The sequence below is a fragment of the Phalangium opilio genome, unplaced genomic scaffold (genome assembly GCF_054372755.1).
Source record: "Phalangium opilio isolate 3A_F unplaced genomic scaffold, DU_Popi_V2 ptg000209l_1, whole genome shotgun sequence".
In the NCBI taxonomy this organism is placed as follows: Eukaryota; Metazoa; Arthropoda; class Arachnida; order Opiliones; family Phalangiidae; genus Phalangium; species Phalangium opilio.
Window position 1 is genome coordinate 9,499,073 of NW_028324217.1, and position 17,532 is coordinate 9,516,604.

Genomic DNA, 17,532 nt, shown 5'->3' on the forward strand with positions numbered 1-17,532 from the left:
TCATCATTACGAGTGTATAACGTTCCAATTGCTATTTCCAAAATTTATTTTTACGTTCTTTTCTTCAGAAATAAAATGTTTTACCCTTCGAAAAATATAAACGCTATATCGACTATTGTAGGAAAACTCTGTTTTCCATAATTCTGCCCCCAAAAATAGATGCGCAAAAGAACTCTCTGAACTTCGCGTTCCGAAACAGACTTTGCGTATTGTAGTGGTTGAGGTTATTGAGACCGCGTTAAGTTATAACAGGGATAGATTTAATTTTAGAAGAAGGAATGGAGAACGTTTAGTTTTTACATCAGTCCGACTCATAGCCCAGTATAGAGGCCCTCCCTCCAACACGTAACGAAAATTTCAAATTATCTTATTGGCTCACTTAAACTACGTTTTGATGACGTTGCTGACGGGGTAGACGAAAAATACGCAATTCCTTTTTATCTCTGCCGCTATGACCCGCCTCTTCTTTCATACCCCCCCCCCGTCCCGTGGAAGGGGATCCGGACTTTGACGCGGGCCCAGATTACTCTGTTCTCAATTAATTCTTCTAAAATTAAATCTATCCTTGGTTATATTTAAAATATTCAACGCTGAGTAGCCACAGCCCCTTATAATAATATTTATTCTACATCCAAATAAAAAAAGAACAACCCTCCAAGCAAGTAAGCCATGTTCACACGTACATGGGAAACCGGTTCGAATAGATTCAAACCTCTTCCAGTGTTATGAGTAAACTAATAATCTAATTAATTACAATCGCGGTTTTCTGCATGTAGTTGCTTCGACTACCAACTTGACGCTGGGTTGAAGGCTAGTTTCTAGTTTTAAGGGTATTTTCAACTGGGATGAGTCTATTCTTAATGATTTTTCCACCTTAGTTGCGAATATGACAAATTTAGAAAACAGCTGTAATGGAAGCTTTAGCAGACAGTTCTTGTAGAAGACTCTTAACACGAATATGTATAAAAAGTGTGTAAAAACCTACCTTTTCGGGTTTTTTATACACTTTTGGTATACATAGTTTTCAGGCGACTTAGAGCGTAAAATAGCAGACGATTTTACGCTCTAGTCGCCTGGTCTCCTTGTGTTAATGGTAGGAATCCTCCACGCCTGTAAATTATGTATTTTGGATTTCCAACTTGGCCAAAAAGCTATCCGTAAAAAGTACGGTACACCAACGGGTGTGAGGTGGCTCTAAATTTAGTCGGAAGTATAGGTTACGTGGAGAAAATCCTGAGTGGTGAGTTTGAAATTTCACCCACGCGTAGTAAAGAAGAAAAAAAAATTCGTTTCCATTCACAAGGCTGGGGTTATAGGATTTAAAAGTCATATTCTGAACCCGTTCCCGTGCAAACATGGATACTACCGTATTATGGATTAACAGAGAAAAAAATTACTCGCAACCCCTCCCTCCCTTTTTAAGCCTGTGGGTTAAATTTGTAATTTCAAACCCACCTTTCTGTATTCTAGAGAGCGCTATAGTTCCTTTTCTCCACGTGACCTAGCTACTTTCAATTCAAATTTAACCCAACTCACATCCGCGGGTGGAGCTTATATTTGTTGAAATAGTTGGGAATCCATAATACGATTTTTTTTAATACATATGCATTAAATTAAATAAATAACTTTAGTTAATTACTTTATAGTAAGTAGAAACGCAATGGCTTAACTTATTTATTCGTATTATAATGAATTAATGCAGATATGCTCATGAATAAGGACCATTGTAAAATTGCCTTCGATGTCTCTAAATTCTTCTACATCTAAAACGTCACGACTGCTTACCTCCTGACTGATGCTGTTCTAACTTTGAAATAGCATAACATCCACGGTCAAAGGCAGGAAAGAAACCATGTTATAAACTCTTTGGTTTTTTTTTCATTCTGGCAACGACGAAACCATTACTATTACCATTATATTTCACTTGCGCAATTAAAATAGATGGCCACTTTTCGTGCAATTTTTAGAAATGTGCAATTGAGCCTTTTATTTTACAAAAATTGTTGTTATATCGGAGAAGCGTCTGAAATTACATGAATCCCTGATAAACTGCATCTCCGATAACAGCAATTTTTATGAAATATAAAGCTCAATTGTACATTTCTAAACAATGCGCGAAAAGTGGACATCTATTTCAATTGTGAAAGTGAAATTTAATTCCGCAATACAATTTTCAACTCCAAAAGCGACGCACGGACAAATGGTATCGGAGATAAAAGTGTAAAAGAAATGAAAGAAATATAAAACAGATGTTCTTTGTCCCAGCGTAACAGTACTCTAAATAAAACACTGTGTGCGATAATTGCGGTTTCCTTAAACAAGGCCCAATTGTACAGTTCTAAACAACATGCGGGATATTGTAAATCACCTATCATAGACCGATAAAAAAAATTCGCCTGTAAGTTGTTTTTCTCTCAGTAGTACTGGTTTTTGGAAGTGAAGTCAGTTCTGTTCGGTTCATATTATCCTCGAGCATACTAAAAATCTTTGAACTCCGAAGATTTTTTTTTCTTTTTAGTTTTCATGTACTTGAGTCTTTGTTGATATCAGTTTCAAAATAAAGGCTAAGCCTCGGACACGCCGGCCTACAGCTCTACACGACTCACGAGTGTAATATAATACTACTTGAAGAGTCGTGCGTTTCTTCTTTATCCAGCAGAGCAATACTCAAAACCTTATTTCCCTGCCTGATCGAAAAACGTTGAAAACATCTGGCAACGCGTTGTTTTTGACGGTCAACTACACGTAGCGTTATTAGTATAACACGCTCTAATAAGCTGCCCCCAAATTCTGACCAATCATGAAAGTTCACACTTTTCACCGTTTCGAAACGGTGTGTATTGCGGTAAAAACGAGTAGACGAATATTTTTATCGGTCTATTAAGGGCAGTAGAAACCTTGGATTGAACAAGGAAATAGGACACGCACAGATCTCTGTTCTCTGGAAATATTATAATCCCTTTGTGTTGGTGGCCTTCGCCGTTTTCTACATAGTGACCTATTATTCGCCGCGCCAAACGAAAATTAAAAAAAACGCAACAATTTTATCACTGCTAAAGCATAGACGAAAAAGAGATAGCTTTCAAAAGAAAGTTGTTTAGTCCTTGTTTGAAAAGCAACATGGTTGTCAGATTCGAACTTAAAGTCGTAAGGGCGTCACACTCACAACAGTATTTCTAAAGACAACGTTTTTGATTAAATTTACAAATAACTAAATACTCCAAAACTTCAATTGTTGTTTGGAATGCTCGCGAAAAGAATCCCAAACTTCAAACCCGTCTTGACATCTACCCTTTTATATTAAAGCAATTAGTCCAGTTTTCGAAACATGCGCAGAAAATAGACCTTTTCGGTGTAGTCATGGATGAAAAATAACTAGCCATGGCTGGACTTTACTAATTCGTCATATGAATAAAAAGATAGGAAGAAACACCCTGTATGGTATGTTCTAAAGTATCTGAGTAAACGGTTTCCATTATCACTTTCTGTGGGACTTAGAGGGTTCTCAATTTTTTAAATTTAAACAAATTGAAATATCTTGCGAAATATTAAAGTTACAAGGAAATTGATGACACTTTCAAGATAATTTGACCCCGCTGATAACGAAAATCATATTAATTTTCTCCAAAAACAATTACTTAAGAAGTTGCACAATTTCAGATTTGAGTAAAATTTGCGTTTTTAAGCGCGTGCTAGGACTTACGCCTACGAATTGTGTCTCGTTTAATGGGCAACTATAATACTTATCTTACAGTCAGTTATCAATTCTCTGCCGTCAACTGTTTTTGAATTATTGAAAATTTCCCAAAAAAAAAATATTACTTTCGAAACAATACCCTCGTTTCTTAGAATATTTATTTTGAATTTTCATTTTTATTTGTTTACTTTTAAAATTTGAATCGAAAGAATTAATTTTGGTTATGAATGTTGATAATTCTACGTTGCAAATTTGTGCGGCACCAATTTAGTCAAAATCACAACATTGTTTGTGTTTGGGAGCTTAAGTGTAGACATAAATTGAACAAACCCATTTTTTACCCAGCAACATGTTTTTAGCCATATCATAGTATACGATAGGCTCTTAGTTTGACCCGAGCCGTCCGTAGTAGTAGTAGTAGTAGTGGCCGGGGTTGTCGCTTCGTTATCGTCACATTTTAACTTAAAAGGAACTTTATATTACCACAACCCACCGATAGGGGTTACTGGGCTCGGTTAGAAATTTAATTTTAATTAAAATTTTTTCAGGTCAGACCCGGGAATCGAACCCGGGTCGCTGGCGTAGTAGACAGCCATTCTACCAATGAACCATAGAGACTTGATAGAAACCTCGAGTTTTTTATTATTTATTCTTATCTCTAAAATGTCGGGTTGATGTCGGGTGGGGTACCTCTTAATCTGTGGGGTCGGAAACTTTTGAATTTTTATCTGTGGGGTCGGATACTTATGAATTTGTATGTTTGGGGTTTTTATATTTATTTTCTTTTTATGTATGTGCTAATTAAATAGATAACGATTTTCCCCGTTTCCTACCGCGCTCCTCATGTGTTTCGTTCTCGTTCGGTAGCTATCGTCATCTATGTTATGTTTGACTGGAACGTTTTGGCGGTTAATTCAAATGTGGGTTTAGATAGAGCTAACATAGTGTTAAATGAGCGTTATGCGTTTGATCATTTTAGCATTGCTAAAGGTAATTCGAGGGGATAATCACTAAAATGCGTAATCACTATAATTATGAACAAATACTGAAGTTAAAATTTATGAAATATTAAAGCATATACAAAGCATAGCAAATGTACTGTAAATCAGACGACATTTTACATCCAATAAGGATATACTTGTACACATTAAAATCATCCGATGGGGGAAAAACGGGAAATGAAGAGATAAAACTTTGGAGGGATATTACCTTTACGTGTTTGTAAAGGTCCAATTTTCTACTCCTCAACTGTATTACCCTCTATGTTCAAAGCCATATTCACAACAGGGTTGCCATGTAAACACTATCCTCTCGTTTCACCTCAACGATTTTCTTAGTTTGTCAACGTGACTGTTAACGTTACATAACACCAAAGCTTATTTGTGGCTACACACACTGAAAGTAAATGCGCACCATTAAAAGCATGAAAACACGAAGCTATAATCCGATTACGATCAGACCTTTCATTGATCTGGGCTGCGTTCAGCAGAGCTCACCAAAAAAGACAGCGGATTTTGGAAAACGTTTACCGGTGAGCTCTGTCGTCATAGCTTTTCTCCGGTCATTGGTGTTTTAAAAATGACACTAGCGCAATAAAGCGTGCAAGCAAAGAGGATTTCTTCCCTCTTTGACGTCACGTTATCCAAAAACCCGACTATTTTCTTCGGTGACCCCGCTGGCTCAGCGCTGAGCACCGTGACGTCAAAATTAAAGACCAAAATCCCGTTCTGTAGGACACTGCTAACAGCACTGAGCTCTGCTGAACGCGGCCCAGATTTCCACCATGATTATAAAATCTAAGCTTGATTATTTAAAAGTATATTTAACTTTCGGCTCACTCTGAACCGTTAACTAATTAACCAAAATTCTGTGGATTATCTTGTCCAAACGCAGACCACTAGTACTTCCTGGCTTCTAAACACCACCATCATCCGGTCTTTTGTCCATCTCACATTGACATTAGTCTGTACGTACTGGCTTCTACACCACCATCATTCGGTCTTTCGTCCATTACACATGGACATCAGTCTGTACTCACAGGCTTCTAAACACCACCATCATCGGGTCTTTTGTCCATCCCACATGGACACCAGTCTGTATTGACTTCTATCTCCAATATTTCGTAAATGTTTACTTCAAAAAAGAGAAATAATTCCATATCTAGGTAATATCTAGAGGTAATATTATGGTTTCCCAACTTGTCTTGTCTGTAATGAAGGGACAATAACGGTTCAGAGTGAGCCGAAAGTTAAAAACACGGTTAAATAATAAGGTTTAGATTTTATAATAGGAGAAAGCATCATTGTGGTAAAACTGGTAATTAGATCAGTGAAAGGGCTATTCGTAATCGGGTTGCAACTTCGGAGATTCATTCTTGTTATGGTGCTCATTGACTTTAATTGCGTGTAATCACAAGTCAGCTTTGGTGGTATTTAACGTTAACATTCATGTTGGTTTACCAAGAATATTGTTGATGTGAAACGAGACAAAAGTGTTTATACTGCAAACCAGTTGTAAATGTAGTTATGAGAATACAGGGCTAACAGTTGAGGCGTAGACAATTGGGCCTTTTCAAACACATAAAGGTTATATCTCTCCTAAAGTTATACACTTCATTTCCTGTTTCTTTTTACCATTGACTATTCTCAATGTGTCCAAGACATATCTTTATTGGAGTACTGTTTTAATAATTCGTAAATTTTTACTGAAGAAAAAAGGTAAATAATTCTATATCTAGGTTAATAACTTTGTAGTAGTAGTCCTCTTGACTGGGAGAGGTTATATTTTGGTTTTTCCAACTTGTTATTACGTTTTAATATTTGCCTTTTTATGGAGAAAATTTTATCGGTGTGAGAATGAAAGTTTCTATAATAATATATTAATCGGAGCTAGGTCTCCTTACTCTGCCTTTCCGGTAGGTCCTTGTAGATATGACCTAACACACTTATGCAATTTTAAACGAAAAATTTACAGATTTTCACTAAATTTACCATAGAAAAAGCAAGACGTTTTTGCTGGTCCACTCCATCGAATAACTTAAAGCTACAGGCGAGTTACGTTTTGGAATACTTTTAAATTAACAAGTAACCATTGAAGAAGTGCTTTTTCTAAATTTGATTAACAACAACTAAGTCTAATAGTTTATGAAATATCTCGTCAAAGTTACCTTATTTTACCTCATTGGTCACTGACTCACTTACTCAATTATCACCCTTTAAAATTCTAAGTTACTTCTTGTACTGGTTCTGTCAAATTTTTACCTTTAACATGAAGGAAAATTGTTACAAAACATTAGTCCCATTTTGGCTTCGCTCCTGAGATAAAACTTATGTGGAGATTAATAAAATTGAAAATTTCCCCGCTATTCTACATTTTGTACATTAATAATCATATGTGAAAGGAGTAGTCACAATTAGGGCATTTAAATTTCAAGTTATTTGTGTAGACGATAGCAGATTTATGACAAAATTTGAATGTTTTAAAGACTTTAGCACAATAGACGTATCAATTCTAGGAACATCGAAACTGACGCAATGAGTGTACCTAACGACCAAACGTAAAATGCGACAGATAGCTCATTAGCACTCATTGGTTTTGGTAATCGAAAAAATGTGTCTCCGTCAGTTGCCATCAGATTAGAAAAATATCGTTCCGACGATCGAATGCACCTTGTATTCTGGGCTGTTTCGATGTATCTTGTACCCCTGTAAAGTATATAACATCTTATAAATGCAGAGACTAAAACCAATAAAGGAAAATAGTCAAAAGCGTCATTGGTGAACAATCTGTAGATTTATCTAAAACAAAAACAATTACGCATATACCTTAAAAGTCCGAGACTTGACAGTGCTAAAATAATTAAACCTAACCCTTTGTCAGCGTGCAGGGAATCTGATAACGGTTAATGCAAGAGAGCGATCCAAAAAAGCATGCACTTGTACAGTATTATGTCGGAAATATTGCTAACAACAGATAAAACCAGTCTTCTCCATCTGATTTCCGACGAATCATGACTTTTCTTTAATGAATACATAATTTAATATTTGCGCAATAACTGGAGAAGGAGAACGACGGTTGTTTAATTTCTCCGAGGCCACCTTTATTAGTTTTTTACGACAAAGGTGGTGTCATCTTGTATCAGGTTCCAATCACGATAGGAAATAAATTTGAAATTAATGGTTTTCACGCCAAAATTCAAATTGAGTAAGGCTTGGTAGTGTTAAATTAGAGTGATATTATGTTTGAGGTAACAATGGTGTTTGAGACAAGAAGGGTAGATAAGTTATTAAATAGAGGAAATAACAAGTGCATGGCTTAGGATAAGTGCATTTTGTTTATACTTTTAACTTTTTACAAAATAATTACCTCTCCGTATGCCACGAAGAAGTATATCACAGGACAGTCTCTCTTAGGTTGTCTGTGTGTGGGTCAGTCACCGCGTTCACAGTTGCTAATCGAAGCAAACGGTTTCGCAATTTCCGGACCGCTATTTAAAGTTCACCGATAATTTTAAAATTTCATTTCATTACATTATCTATCAGGGTTAAGTTCTAATCATCATTTAGCCATTATCTTCTGGCTGGCTATAGTACACGGACCCCCACAGTATTTATTGGCTAAGTCTTTGTCTATTCTACATAGAACCAATTTGTTACATTAGTTTCTAACTCATTTTAAATTAACTTTTCAGAGTTTCTATGATTTTAAATGAAATGAAGTAACGTTTTAATAACTCGCTCTATATAACCTATAAAATGCATATAATTTATAGACTTCTTACGCAATATTTATTACTTGTCCTACATAAACTTTGGCTAGAGTATTTTCGGTAAGCGAGATTTTCCTAAAGTTCTGGTTTTAACTTTATTGAAGCTAGATCGTTTTAAAAAACGTTAGTCCTAATATCATAAGCTATTAATTAATGTGGTATTGGCAATAACTAGTAAATTGAAGCTTTTGTGGGTTATTAACCGGTGAAGGATCAATGGATAGTTAATATTTGGTGCTACAGTGAAATGCATGCACAATTTTCCTAAATTATGTGTACTGTGAATGAGTTCCATAAATTGCGAACACGTTCCTCTTGGGTGTAACAAGGGACAAACCCACAGGTGGAAGACAGAACCTCCCCGTGACATACGTTATTCGGAAACCATAAAATGTATTTAGCTCAAAAGATTTCTATTGAAATGTGAGACTTACAAGTAGTCGATGCGGTGAAGGATTCTTTTAGGCAAATGTTTACTGAACATTATTACACCGTAGCTACTTAGGTAAACATTTTCTCCGATAAAAAGTTTTTTCTTCGTCTTTATTAGGTATTCTTTTATAAGTGGATTTTTCAATTCAACTTTAATAGTATTAAGATCATCAATTATGGCATATTTTAAAGTGCCATTTGGAAACGAGCTTAAGTCACTCTCATTAAGGTCTCTATATAAAGCCGCATTTTCCTTAAGTTTAATCATTTCTTCGTCTTTGTGAACCTCGTTTCTCTATAAAACAGGAAAAGTTCACTAAAATGCGAAATTTTAATTTTAGCACACAAACTCATCAGTCGATAAAAGAAACGTAAACCTATGAAATTTCGTTAGGGGCCAAAATAATAAAATATATTGGCCGACAGCGTTTTATATTGTATTTTTGAGTGTATTTAGATTCAGCCGACCGCGCTCCATTTGATGGCCCTATTCTGTTTTATTTAAGTCCAAAAAAGCGGACCAGTTGGTCGACTCTTCTTTGATGGTTATATTTTTCTTGAATTCAGTTCAACAAACAAAACAATAAGCCAAATCTTCTTCTAAGCTCCCATTTATTTATTTCAGTTTAACAAACCATAGTCGGCCGACTCTCCATTTAAGGGTAATTTTTAAAGATATGGAGTACTACGGACTCAGCAGTTAAGCAAAGGAACAATTATTCGTCCCAATGGATAGATGTCCAACAGGACCGAAATGTGCCTAAGAAGTTAAAAAGACATTGGAATGGCAGATTTTGAATCCATTGAATGTATCTTATAATCTCATTCATCTCAATGCTGGTGGTAATGGGCGGATTATGTATGATGTTCTCTCTGCTGAGTATGACAATTTGCCTACAGCAAAACTGGGTTAGACCGACTAGTTGGTTGGCAGTTTGCCCGGCACTCAAACGATTGGCAGAGTACAAAATGGGTCATGTGTATGGCTCGTAAGTAGTGGTCGGCATTTGGATAGGATAATATCTGTTTGTTTTACATTATTCATAATTTGAAATTATCCACGGGAAGTCTATGATTAATGCAATGTAATCACGAATAATTATCTGATTATTATTCATGAATAACTAATTAACCAAAATTCTGTGGATTGTCTTGTCCAAACGCCGACCACTACTCGTAAGGAGTCGCAAGACTTCTTTAATCTTGAAGAAAAACAAAATACTATCCTTCGGTCATCTTGGCTTTAAATAAACGATTCCATACATCCGACCAAAAGTTACATTAGCCGAATTTATCTTCTTGGGTCTGCACACTGTTGGTCGTTCGAAGTCTAACCTTGTGCCATTATAATAATAATTGGGACCACAGAAAATAATTTATTTTCTGTGTTGGAACGACTCCGCTCATAGGTTGACCGACTAAAAAGTTGTTTTACGAAACACTGTTCATAAGGAACCAAAAGTATTAAATTCTGTATTTTCTTTGGCTGCGTAAGGTAAGTTGCGCTAGACAAAAATGGGGAATAATTGTAAAAGATGAGTGTAGAAAAATAATTGCCTGAAGTAACAGATATTCAAATTTTGACTTTTGGCGACCTGATTATAAAACATCATTTACTAATCATTCTAATCTCCGTTTTTTTTTCACCAAAATTACTTTAATAAAATATTTTATCATGAAACATGTGTAACATTTCAAAAATTCTACTAGTTTCCATTTTATTTTCTGTCAAAAATTTACAATAAGATTTGAGTATTAGGCCTTATAAGGATGGAAAACTTAACAAAACATGTTCGATAATATTAAAGATTTTGAAGTTTCTTGTATAGCTCACAAAAGAACACGATCAGTCTTCAGATCTTTTCGACAAACGGCGTATGTAATTTTCCGCTCCGAAATATTTCAAATTTTAAAATATAAACATTTAACTCATCAAGCTCATTTGATCAAATATCCTGGTATTTGAACCTTCTAAGAGCAAATACTCGAAAGCAAAACACTAAAAAGTTCTTGAAGATGCCATTTTTTGATTTTTTTCTAGAACTACTATTGTGAGCAAAACACTTGTGTAAATAATATTGAAAAAATATTTTGGTGAAAAAAACTAAGATAAAAATTTTTTTTAAAATTCATGATGTTTTAAAATCATGTCTTCAAAAGTGAAAATTTAAATATCTTGTACTTCAAGCAATTAATTTTCTACACTGATCTTTTACACTACAAAGACAGTTTTTATTAATATCTGTACTTAAGTCTTAATGTTAATTAAAATTGTTTAGAAACTTTACGAGAGATAAAATCTTAGAGCGTTGCGCGTCCATTAATTAACGTGTTTGAACTAACCAACCATCACTATATAACTGTCATTCCTAACTACTTGACATCACAATCAACGCCCAGTCAAACTCAAATTGCTTTTCCGTCATTTTCACATGCAAATCAAAGAGGTTGTAGCAGATTAATTGTCTTAGAGCCGTACGCAAAAAAACAACTCCGTCGTAAACAAACAAAATTATAAACTTTATTCCCAAAAATTATTTCCCGTAGACCGTACACGTTTTCTCTCCAAGATATCCACGATAGAACTGACTCTCCCTCTCATGTTTTTAAGATTACCCTTTTTTCTAGTTACCCCCAAAAGCGTTTACTTTTAATGGTGCAATCCCTTCCCTCCTCTAGCCCGTATACAGAATATCTAAAAATTCCACTACCTTTCGATCGGCTAGTTAACAAAGGACAGGGGACACAATACTTCTAGAGGGAGAGTCAGTCAACACGCGTACATGTACCTTTAAAAATGTACCAAAATAACAAAATTCCAAAATTCCTTATTCCCCTCTACATCACACTCCCACCATGAACTTAACTAAGTTCATTAATCAGTTTAATCATTAGCATTTAATTCTAGCTTGTATATTAATTGGATGGGACGCTTCAATATAGTCCCATTCGATAATCTCACACTGCATGATCTAACTATTCCGTCGCGTCCGATGAACAGTTCTTTAATTAAACCAGTTTTCCAAAACATTCGTGGTGTTTTGTCCTCTTGGATCATGACAAAATCGTCGGCTTTGTACATCGTGCCCCTTTTCGTTGTTTTTCTTTCATTTGTGTTTCGAAGTTCTAACAAATATTCCTTATGCCATCTTTGCCAAGCGCGTTCTAGGAGAATTTGCTGATATTTCAAGCGCTTAGTTAATTCTTTTTGCGACGATGGAATGACGTCACCCGTTGGAAATTTTCTTGATGGTAGCGAAGTCAACCGCTCTCCAATGATAAAATGAGCCGGTGTTAAAGGACAAGGTTCATCCTTTTCGTTATAGGTAAAAGTAAGCGGTCTTGAATTTAGGAATGCTTCGACCTCCGCTAATAAGGTTCTCATTTCGTCCTTATCTAGTTTAGCCTTTCCTAAAACCTTTTTTAGTGCTGTTTTCGTTAATCCGACCATTCTCTCATACCAGCCTCCCCACCAGGCTCCCCTTTCAATAATAAATTTCCAAGTTATTCTGGCTTCAGTTACAAAATTCAATACTTCTGGGTGACGGATCCTTTTCCAAAGTTCTTGCAAATCTGCCGAAGCTTTTTTAAACGTTAGAGCATTATCGCTGTAAATGGTTCTTGGCATTCCTCTTCGGGCCGCGAATTGTCTGAATGCTTGAAGAAATCGTTCTGTTGTGAGATTAGATACCAGTTCAAGGTGAGTCGCTCGTGTGACGGCGCAAGTAAAAAGCGCGATATAGGATTTTTCAGTCGTTGTCTTTCCAGTTTTTGTGTATAGCGGGCCTGCAAAATCCACTCCTGTCACTTCAAAAGGTCTTGAACGTTGTATTCTATCGGCAGGAAGTATTGCTTCGGTTTGTTTTCCAGGTTTCATGGCTAATTTCCGGCAAATGAGGCAACCATTTATTCTAGTTTTAACCACTTGACGTGCTCTAGGAATCCAGAACTTTTCCCTCAGGTGTGTCAGTGTCATGCCTTGACCTCCATGCATTGTCGTTTGGTGGCAGTAGTCGATTATCAAAACTGACAATCTGCTTGAAGGCGCTAAAATCCAAGGATGTTTCTCTCTGTATGTAAATTCGGAATGTTCTAGTCTCCCACCAACACAGAGTAATCCATCTTTATCCAAAAAGGGATCTAATTTATGTAATTTAGAGTCCTTTGCCAGTTCTAGATTATTTTTTATTTTTCCGATGTCAGTTCCAAAGTCTTCCAATTGTGCAGTTTTGATAAGATACTTTTCAGCTTGATTCAATTCTTCCGCATCCAATGTTCCCATTTGTACCTTATCGGCCTTGCCAGTAGCTCGTGCTCTGACGTTCCCTACAAAGCGGTGCATCCAGGCTATCGTCCGCAGTGCTTTCGTAAAAGTACTGACCCTTTCCAGATTAAGAAGGGGTTCGATTTCTTCTCCAGAAACACAGGCTCCTTGGTACGTTTCTCTGAACGCTGGTCGCAGTTCTTCTTCGCATTCTTTTGGATAACCGAAAGTCCTTTGAGTTTCTGTTTTCCAATCTTCGTTGCTTTTCAGAAACGATGGTCCCTCCCACCATAGCCTTGATTCTAGCAGTTCATCTGCCCTTTTTCCTCTTGTTGGGAGGTCTGCAGGATTATTTACTCCCCTACAGTGTCTCCAAGTATCTGGATTTGTGAGACTTACCTTACTCGGTTGCTAACGTACGGTAGGTATTTGCTTGGAGACTGTCTTATCCAACCCAATGCAACATTGCTGTCGGTCCACATAGACAACTTTGGCTTCTCCTTAGCAAAGTCATTCCTTTGTAGGTGATTCGTTAGCCTTGCTCCTAGAAGTGCTGCAGTTAATTCAAGCTTTGGAAGAGTAATCGTTGGTTTTTTCCTTTTCTTGTCAGTAGAATTGGTCTTTCTAAGTGGTGCAATTCTGCTTTTTGCGGCTACCAAGGTCGTTCCAATGTGTCCATCGAAGGTTCGGTATCTGAGATATACCACTGCGGCATACCCTTTCTCGCTCGCATCGCAAAAGCAAGCAAGTTCCGTCTCTACTATTGACGAACCTTCAATTCTTTCTTGGTAGAAATACCTTGGGATTTTCAAGTTACGAAGGTATGGCAGTTCGTCACACCAATTCTCAAAGAGTTTCCTCAAATCGTCATCCAAGGGTTGATCCCACTCAACTCCCCTTTGCCAGAGTTCCTGAAAGAGGAACTTTCCCCTCACGGTAAAAGGAGATAATAGCCCAAGTGGGTCAAAAACCCTTGCTATTGCTTGTAGTACAAATCGTTTTGTATTACGTTTCTCGGTTAGAAACTCAAGCAAGGAGGATACGTCAAAGGTTAGATGGTCAAGATCGGGTATCCATTTTAAACCCAAGATCGTGGTTTCCGGATTTCTTGGATTGGTCAAGACGAACTCTTCCTGGCCCTCGAATGTTTGCCCCCATAGGGTTTTCAGTTCGCTTGAGTTGGTTTTCCACTTCCGTAACTTCATCCCGGCCTTACTCATAATTTCATCACTTCCCTTCGACAGTTCAAAAGCCTCTTTGGTGTCATCGCCGCCAGATATGAGGTCATCAACATAAAGACCTTCACGGATCGCATCGCATATTTCTGGTCTTTCTAATTGGTGTTGATCCAGATGGTACCTTATGGTTGCAGACAAAAGAAAAGGGCTTGAGGAAACCCCAAACGCTACCCGAGTAATACGATATTCTTCAAATGGTTCCGTCGTATCACTTGGTGCTCCATTTCTCCACAAAAATCGCTGCGCGTCTCTGTCTTCCGGTTTTAACAAGATCTGAAGAAAGGCTTTTTCTATGTCCGCCGTAAATGCTACTCGATGTTTGCGGAATTTGACTATAAGATCCAAAAGCTCTGGGTTATAGTTCTTGCCGACGTGAAGACAGTCATTTAGGGATGTGGCTCCCTTAGCCTTGGAAGACGCGTCGAATACAACGCGAACACGTGTTTTTTCGCTTGCATTTCTGATAACGGCGCGATGTGGTAGGTAGTATACTGGATTGCCAATTCTTGGCTCTTCTGTTGCACGTTCAATAATACCAGCTTCGAGTTGTTCATTCATAATTGCCTTGTAATCATGATGCAATACGGGATCTTCTCTAAACTTCTTAAATAAGTTTTGGGTTCGGCGGTGCGCTACAGTTTTATTGTCCATCAGAGAGCCTTGATTCTCTTTCCATGGAAGGCATACTTCATAACGCCCGTTCTGATAAGAAATCGTTTCTTCAAATTTTCGAACGATTTCATTTTCCGTTTCCTCTATAGGGTCGCTTCCCTTGTCTTTGATCCCTATAGCGTCTAGTTCCCAAAACGCTTTGATTTGGTTAGAGATTTTCTCTTCCAAGCTAATTGCTGTCATAGTTACTGATGAGTGTGCAACAACAATGTCAGAAATTGACGTAGAAGCCAGACCATGAAGAGTCCATCCAAGAATGGTCTCCACAGCAGCCAGTCTTCCAGATAGGCGCTCTACTCTTGTTGTGGCTAGTGCCCAAAACCAGTCGCTACCAATTAAAACTCCAATTTTAGCTTCGTGACCATTTGGTAACTTCTTTCCCGTGTTCGCTAGCTTTATTCCTTTATTTTTCAATTCTAGCAACGTTTCTTCTTTGGGTACGTTAATCGTGGCGTTGCAAATATCTGAAACCACCAGCGCTTCTATTTCTATCTCTTGCTTAGCATCATGCACATTCCTTAAGAGGAATTTGACTTTGTTCATTGTATTAACTGTTCCCTCAGTGTCTTGAAACTTATATTCAGTAAGCGTTTCTTGACCAGTAAATTCCAATCCCAATTTATGAACAATATCTTCTCTAATGTACGTTCTCGTACTGCCTCCATCGAAAAAACATCTAACCTGATAATCTGGTCCTTCCGTTGTATCTCCTTGTTGAGAAATAATAGCGCTAGCCGTTTGTAACACTATATTTTTCGGCTCTCCTTCTTGTTTCAACACTGTAGAGCACTGAACGACCTCTTTCGGAGTAGTAGGGTTAGTAGCTTCCATATTTTCAGAGTTATCGGCTTCCTCTTCGTCGCAAACAGATACGTGATGTAAGCGATTACAGCGCGAACACTCCTTTTTATTCGAGCAATATTTAGCTATATGTTTTTTCGTAGTACATATAAAACACCTTCCCTTTTTTCGGAGAAGAGCGCGTCGATCCTTGACAGAAGATACCTTCGGACATTCTTCTGGAGGGTGATTGGAATTGCCACAATAGCAACAGTCCATTTTCCTTTCTGCACAAACTGCTAAAGAGGCGGCTGACGGCAACCCTTTAGATTTTTCATTGCGCTGTCGATAAGTACGTGAACGTTCGTATTCTAACTGTTCGTAACGCGAACGAAACTGACCGCGCGTTTCATGGCTCGAGGTTGGTCCCAGCGCGAAAGCTCGTTCCCGACATTCTACTTCTTTCCTTAAGAATGTTAAAATATTATTCGCGCTTGGCGTGTCACTGTCTATTTCACGGCTGAATTCCACTCTTAAGTCCGCAGGTAAATTTCTCATCATTATACGCCATAGAAGTGATTCATATGATTCAGGTGTTTGGCCTAAAGCTTCCAAACTTCTAATTTGTACTTCTACATCATCATAAAATTTTCGTAATCCAGCTACATCCGAAGTTTTAGTAACTGGACTCAAGTCCATTAAATTGTTCATATGTTTCCCGACAATATGATCGACTCGGCCGAACCGCTCTTTTAACTTGTTTACCGCATAGTCGTAGGTTTCATCATTCAAAGATAATCCTTTAATAGCTTTTAGCGCGATTCCTTCAAGGCATCCTTTTAAGTAATTAAACTTGTCCGTATTCGTAAGCGACGCGTTATTATGTACCGCGGATTCAAAAGTACTCCAAAAACCTTTCCAATTTTCAACGTCCCCGTTAAAAGTTCCCATTGTTAGTTTTGGCAGTTTCACTATCCCTTGACTCGCCCCGTGACGGACCGGACTGCTTCCCGCAGAGCTTGCCTGCGCTGCTACCGTATCAGCCATTCGTATCGCGCGCATAGCCCTTGATTTAGCTGAGATGATCCTAGCGGCTATATCAAGATTTTTTCCTTCCTCTTCAGCCAGGTTTGCCATCGGTATGTATTCTTCTAAAGAGTCATTTAAATTCTCTAATGATTCTTCCAACTTAAGAAGAATGTTCAAATTTGCTTCCAACTCAGCAACGTCCATTTGAGTTGCACGAAGCCCATTATCGATATTGATAATTGTGACTTCGACCTGATTTCTGGTTCTATCTCTTCTAAGCGACAGCCTAGCTTTCAATTCTTGGCCCTCGTTCATGATGTTTATTTGTCTTTCCTCAATAACTAATCCGTACACTTATCTAAACCTCCCGGGTTTCGGCACCATAAATTGTAGCAGATTAATTGTCTTAGAGCCGTACGCAAAAAAACAACTCCGTCGTAAACAAACAAAATTATAAACTTTATTCCCAAAAATTATTTCCCGTAGACCGTACACGTTTTCTCTCCAAGATATCCACGATAGAACTGACTCTCCCTCTCATGTTTTTAAGATTACCCTTTTTTCTAGTTACCCCCAAAAGCGTTTACTTTTAATGGTGCAATCCCTTCCCTCCTCTAGCCCGTATACAGAATATCTAAAAATTCCACTACCT

At 37.5% G+C, this 17,532-nt stretch overlaps 1 protein-coding gene across 1 annotated transcript; it reads right to left on the minus strand.

Moving 5' to 3' along the window:
• Window positions 1-8,254: 8,254 nt before the first annotated feature.
• On the minus strand, window positions 8,255-17,195 carry LOC149619023 (uncharacterized). Its single transcript, XM_089854549.1, has 6 exons — window positions 13,561-17,195; window positions 11,860-13,489; window positions 11,701-11,763; window positions 8,900-9,192; window positions 8,669-8,779; window positions 8,255-8,330 (listed from the first exon to the last, which is right to left on the minus strand). The coding sequence occupies exons 1-6, from the start codon at window positions 17,193-17,195 to the stop codon at window positions 8,255-8,257; spliced, it is 5,808 nt and encodes a 1,935-aa protein (XP_089710675.1).
• Window positions 17,196-17,532: the final 337 nt, after the last annotated feature.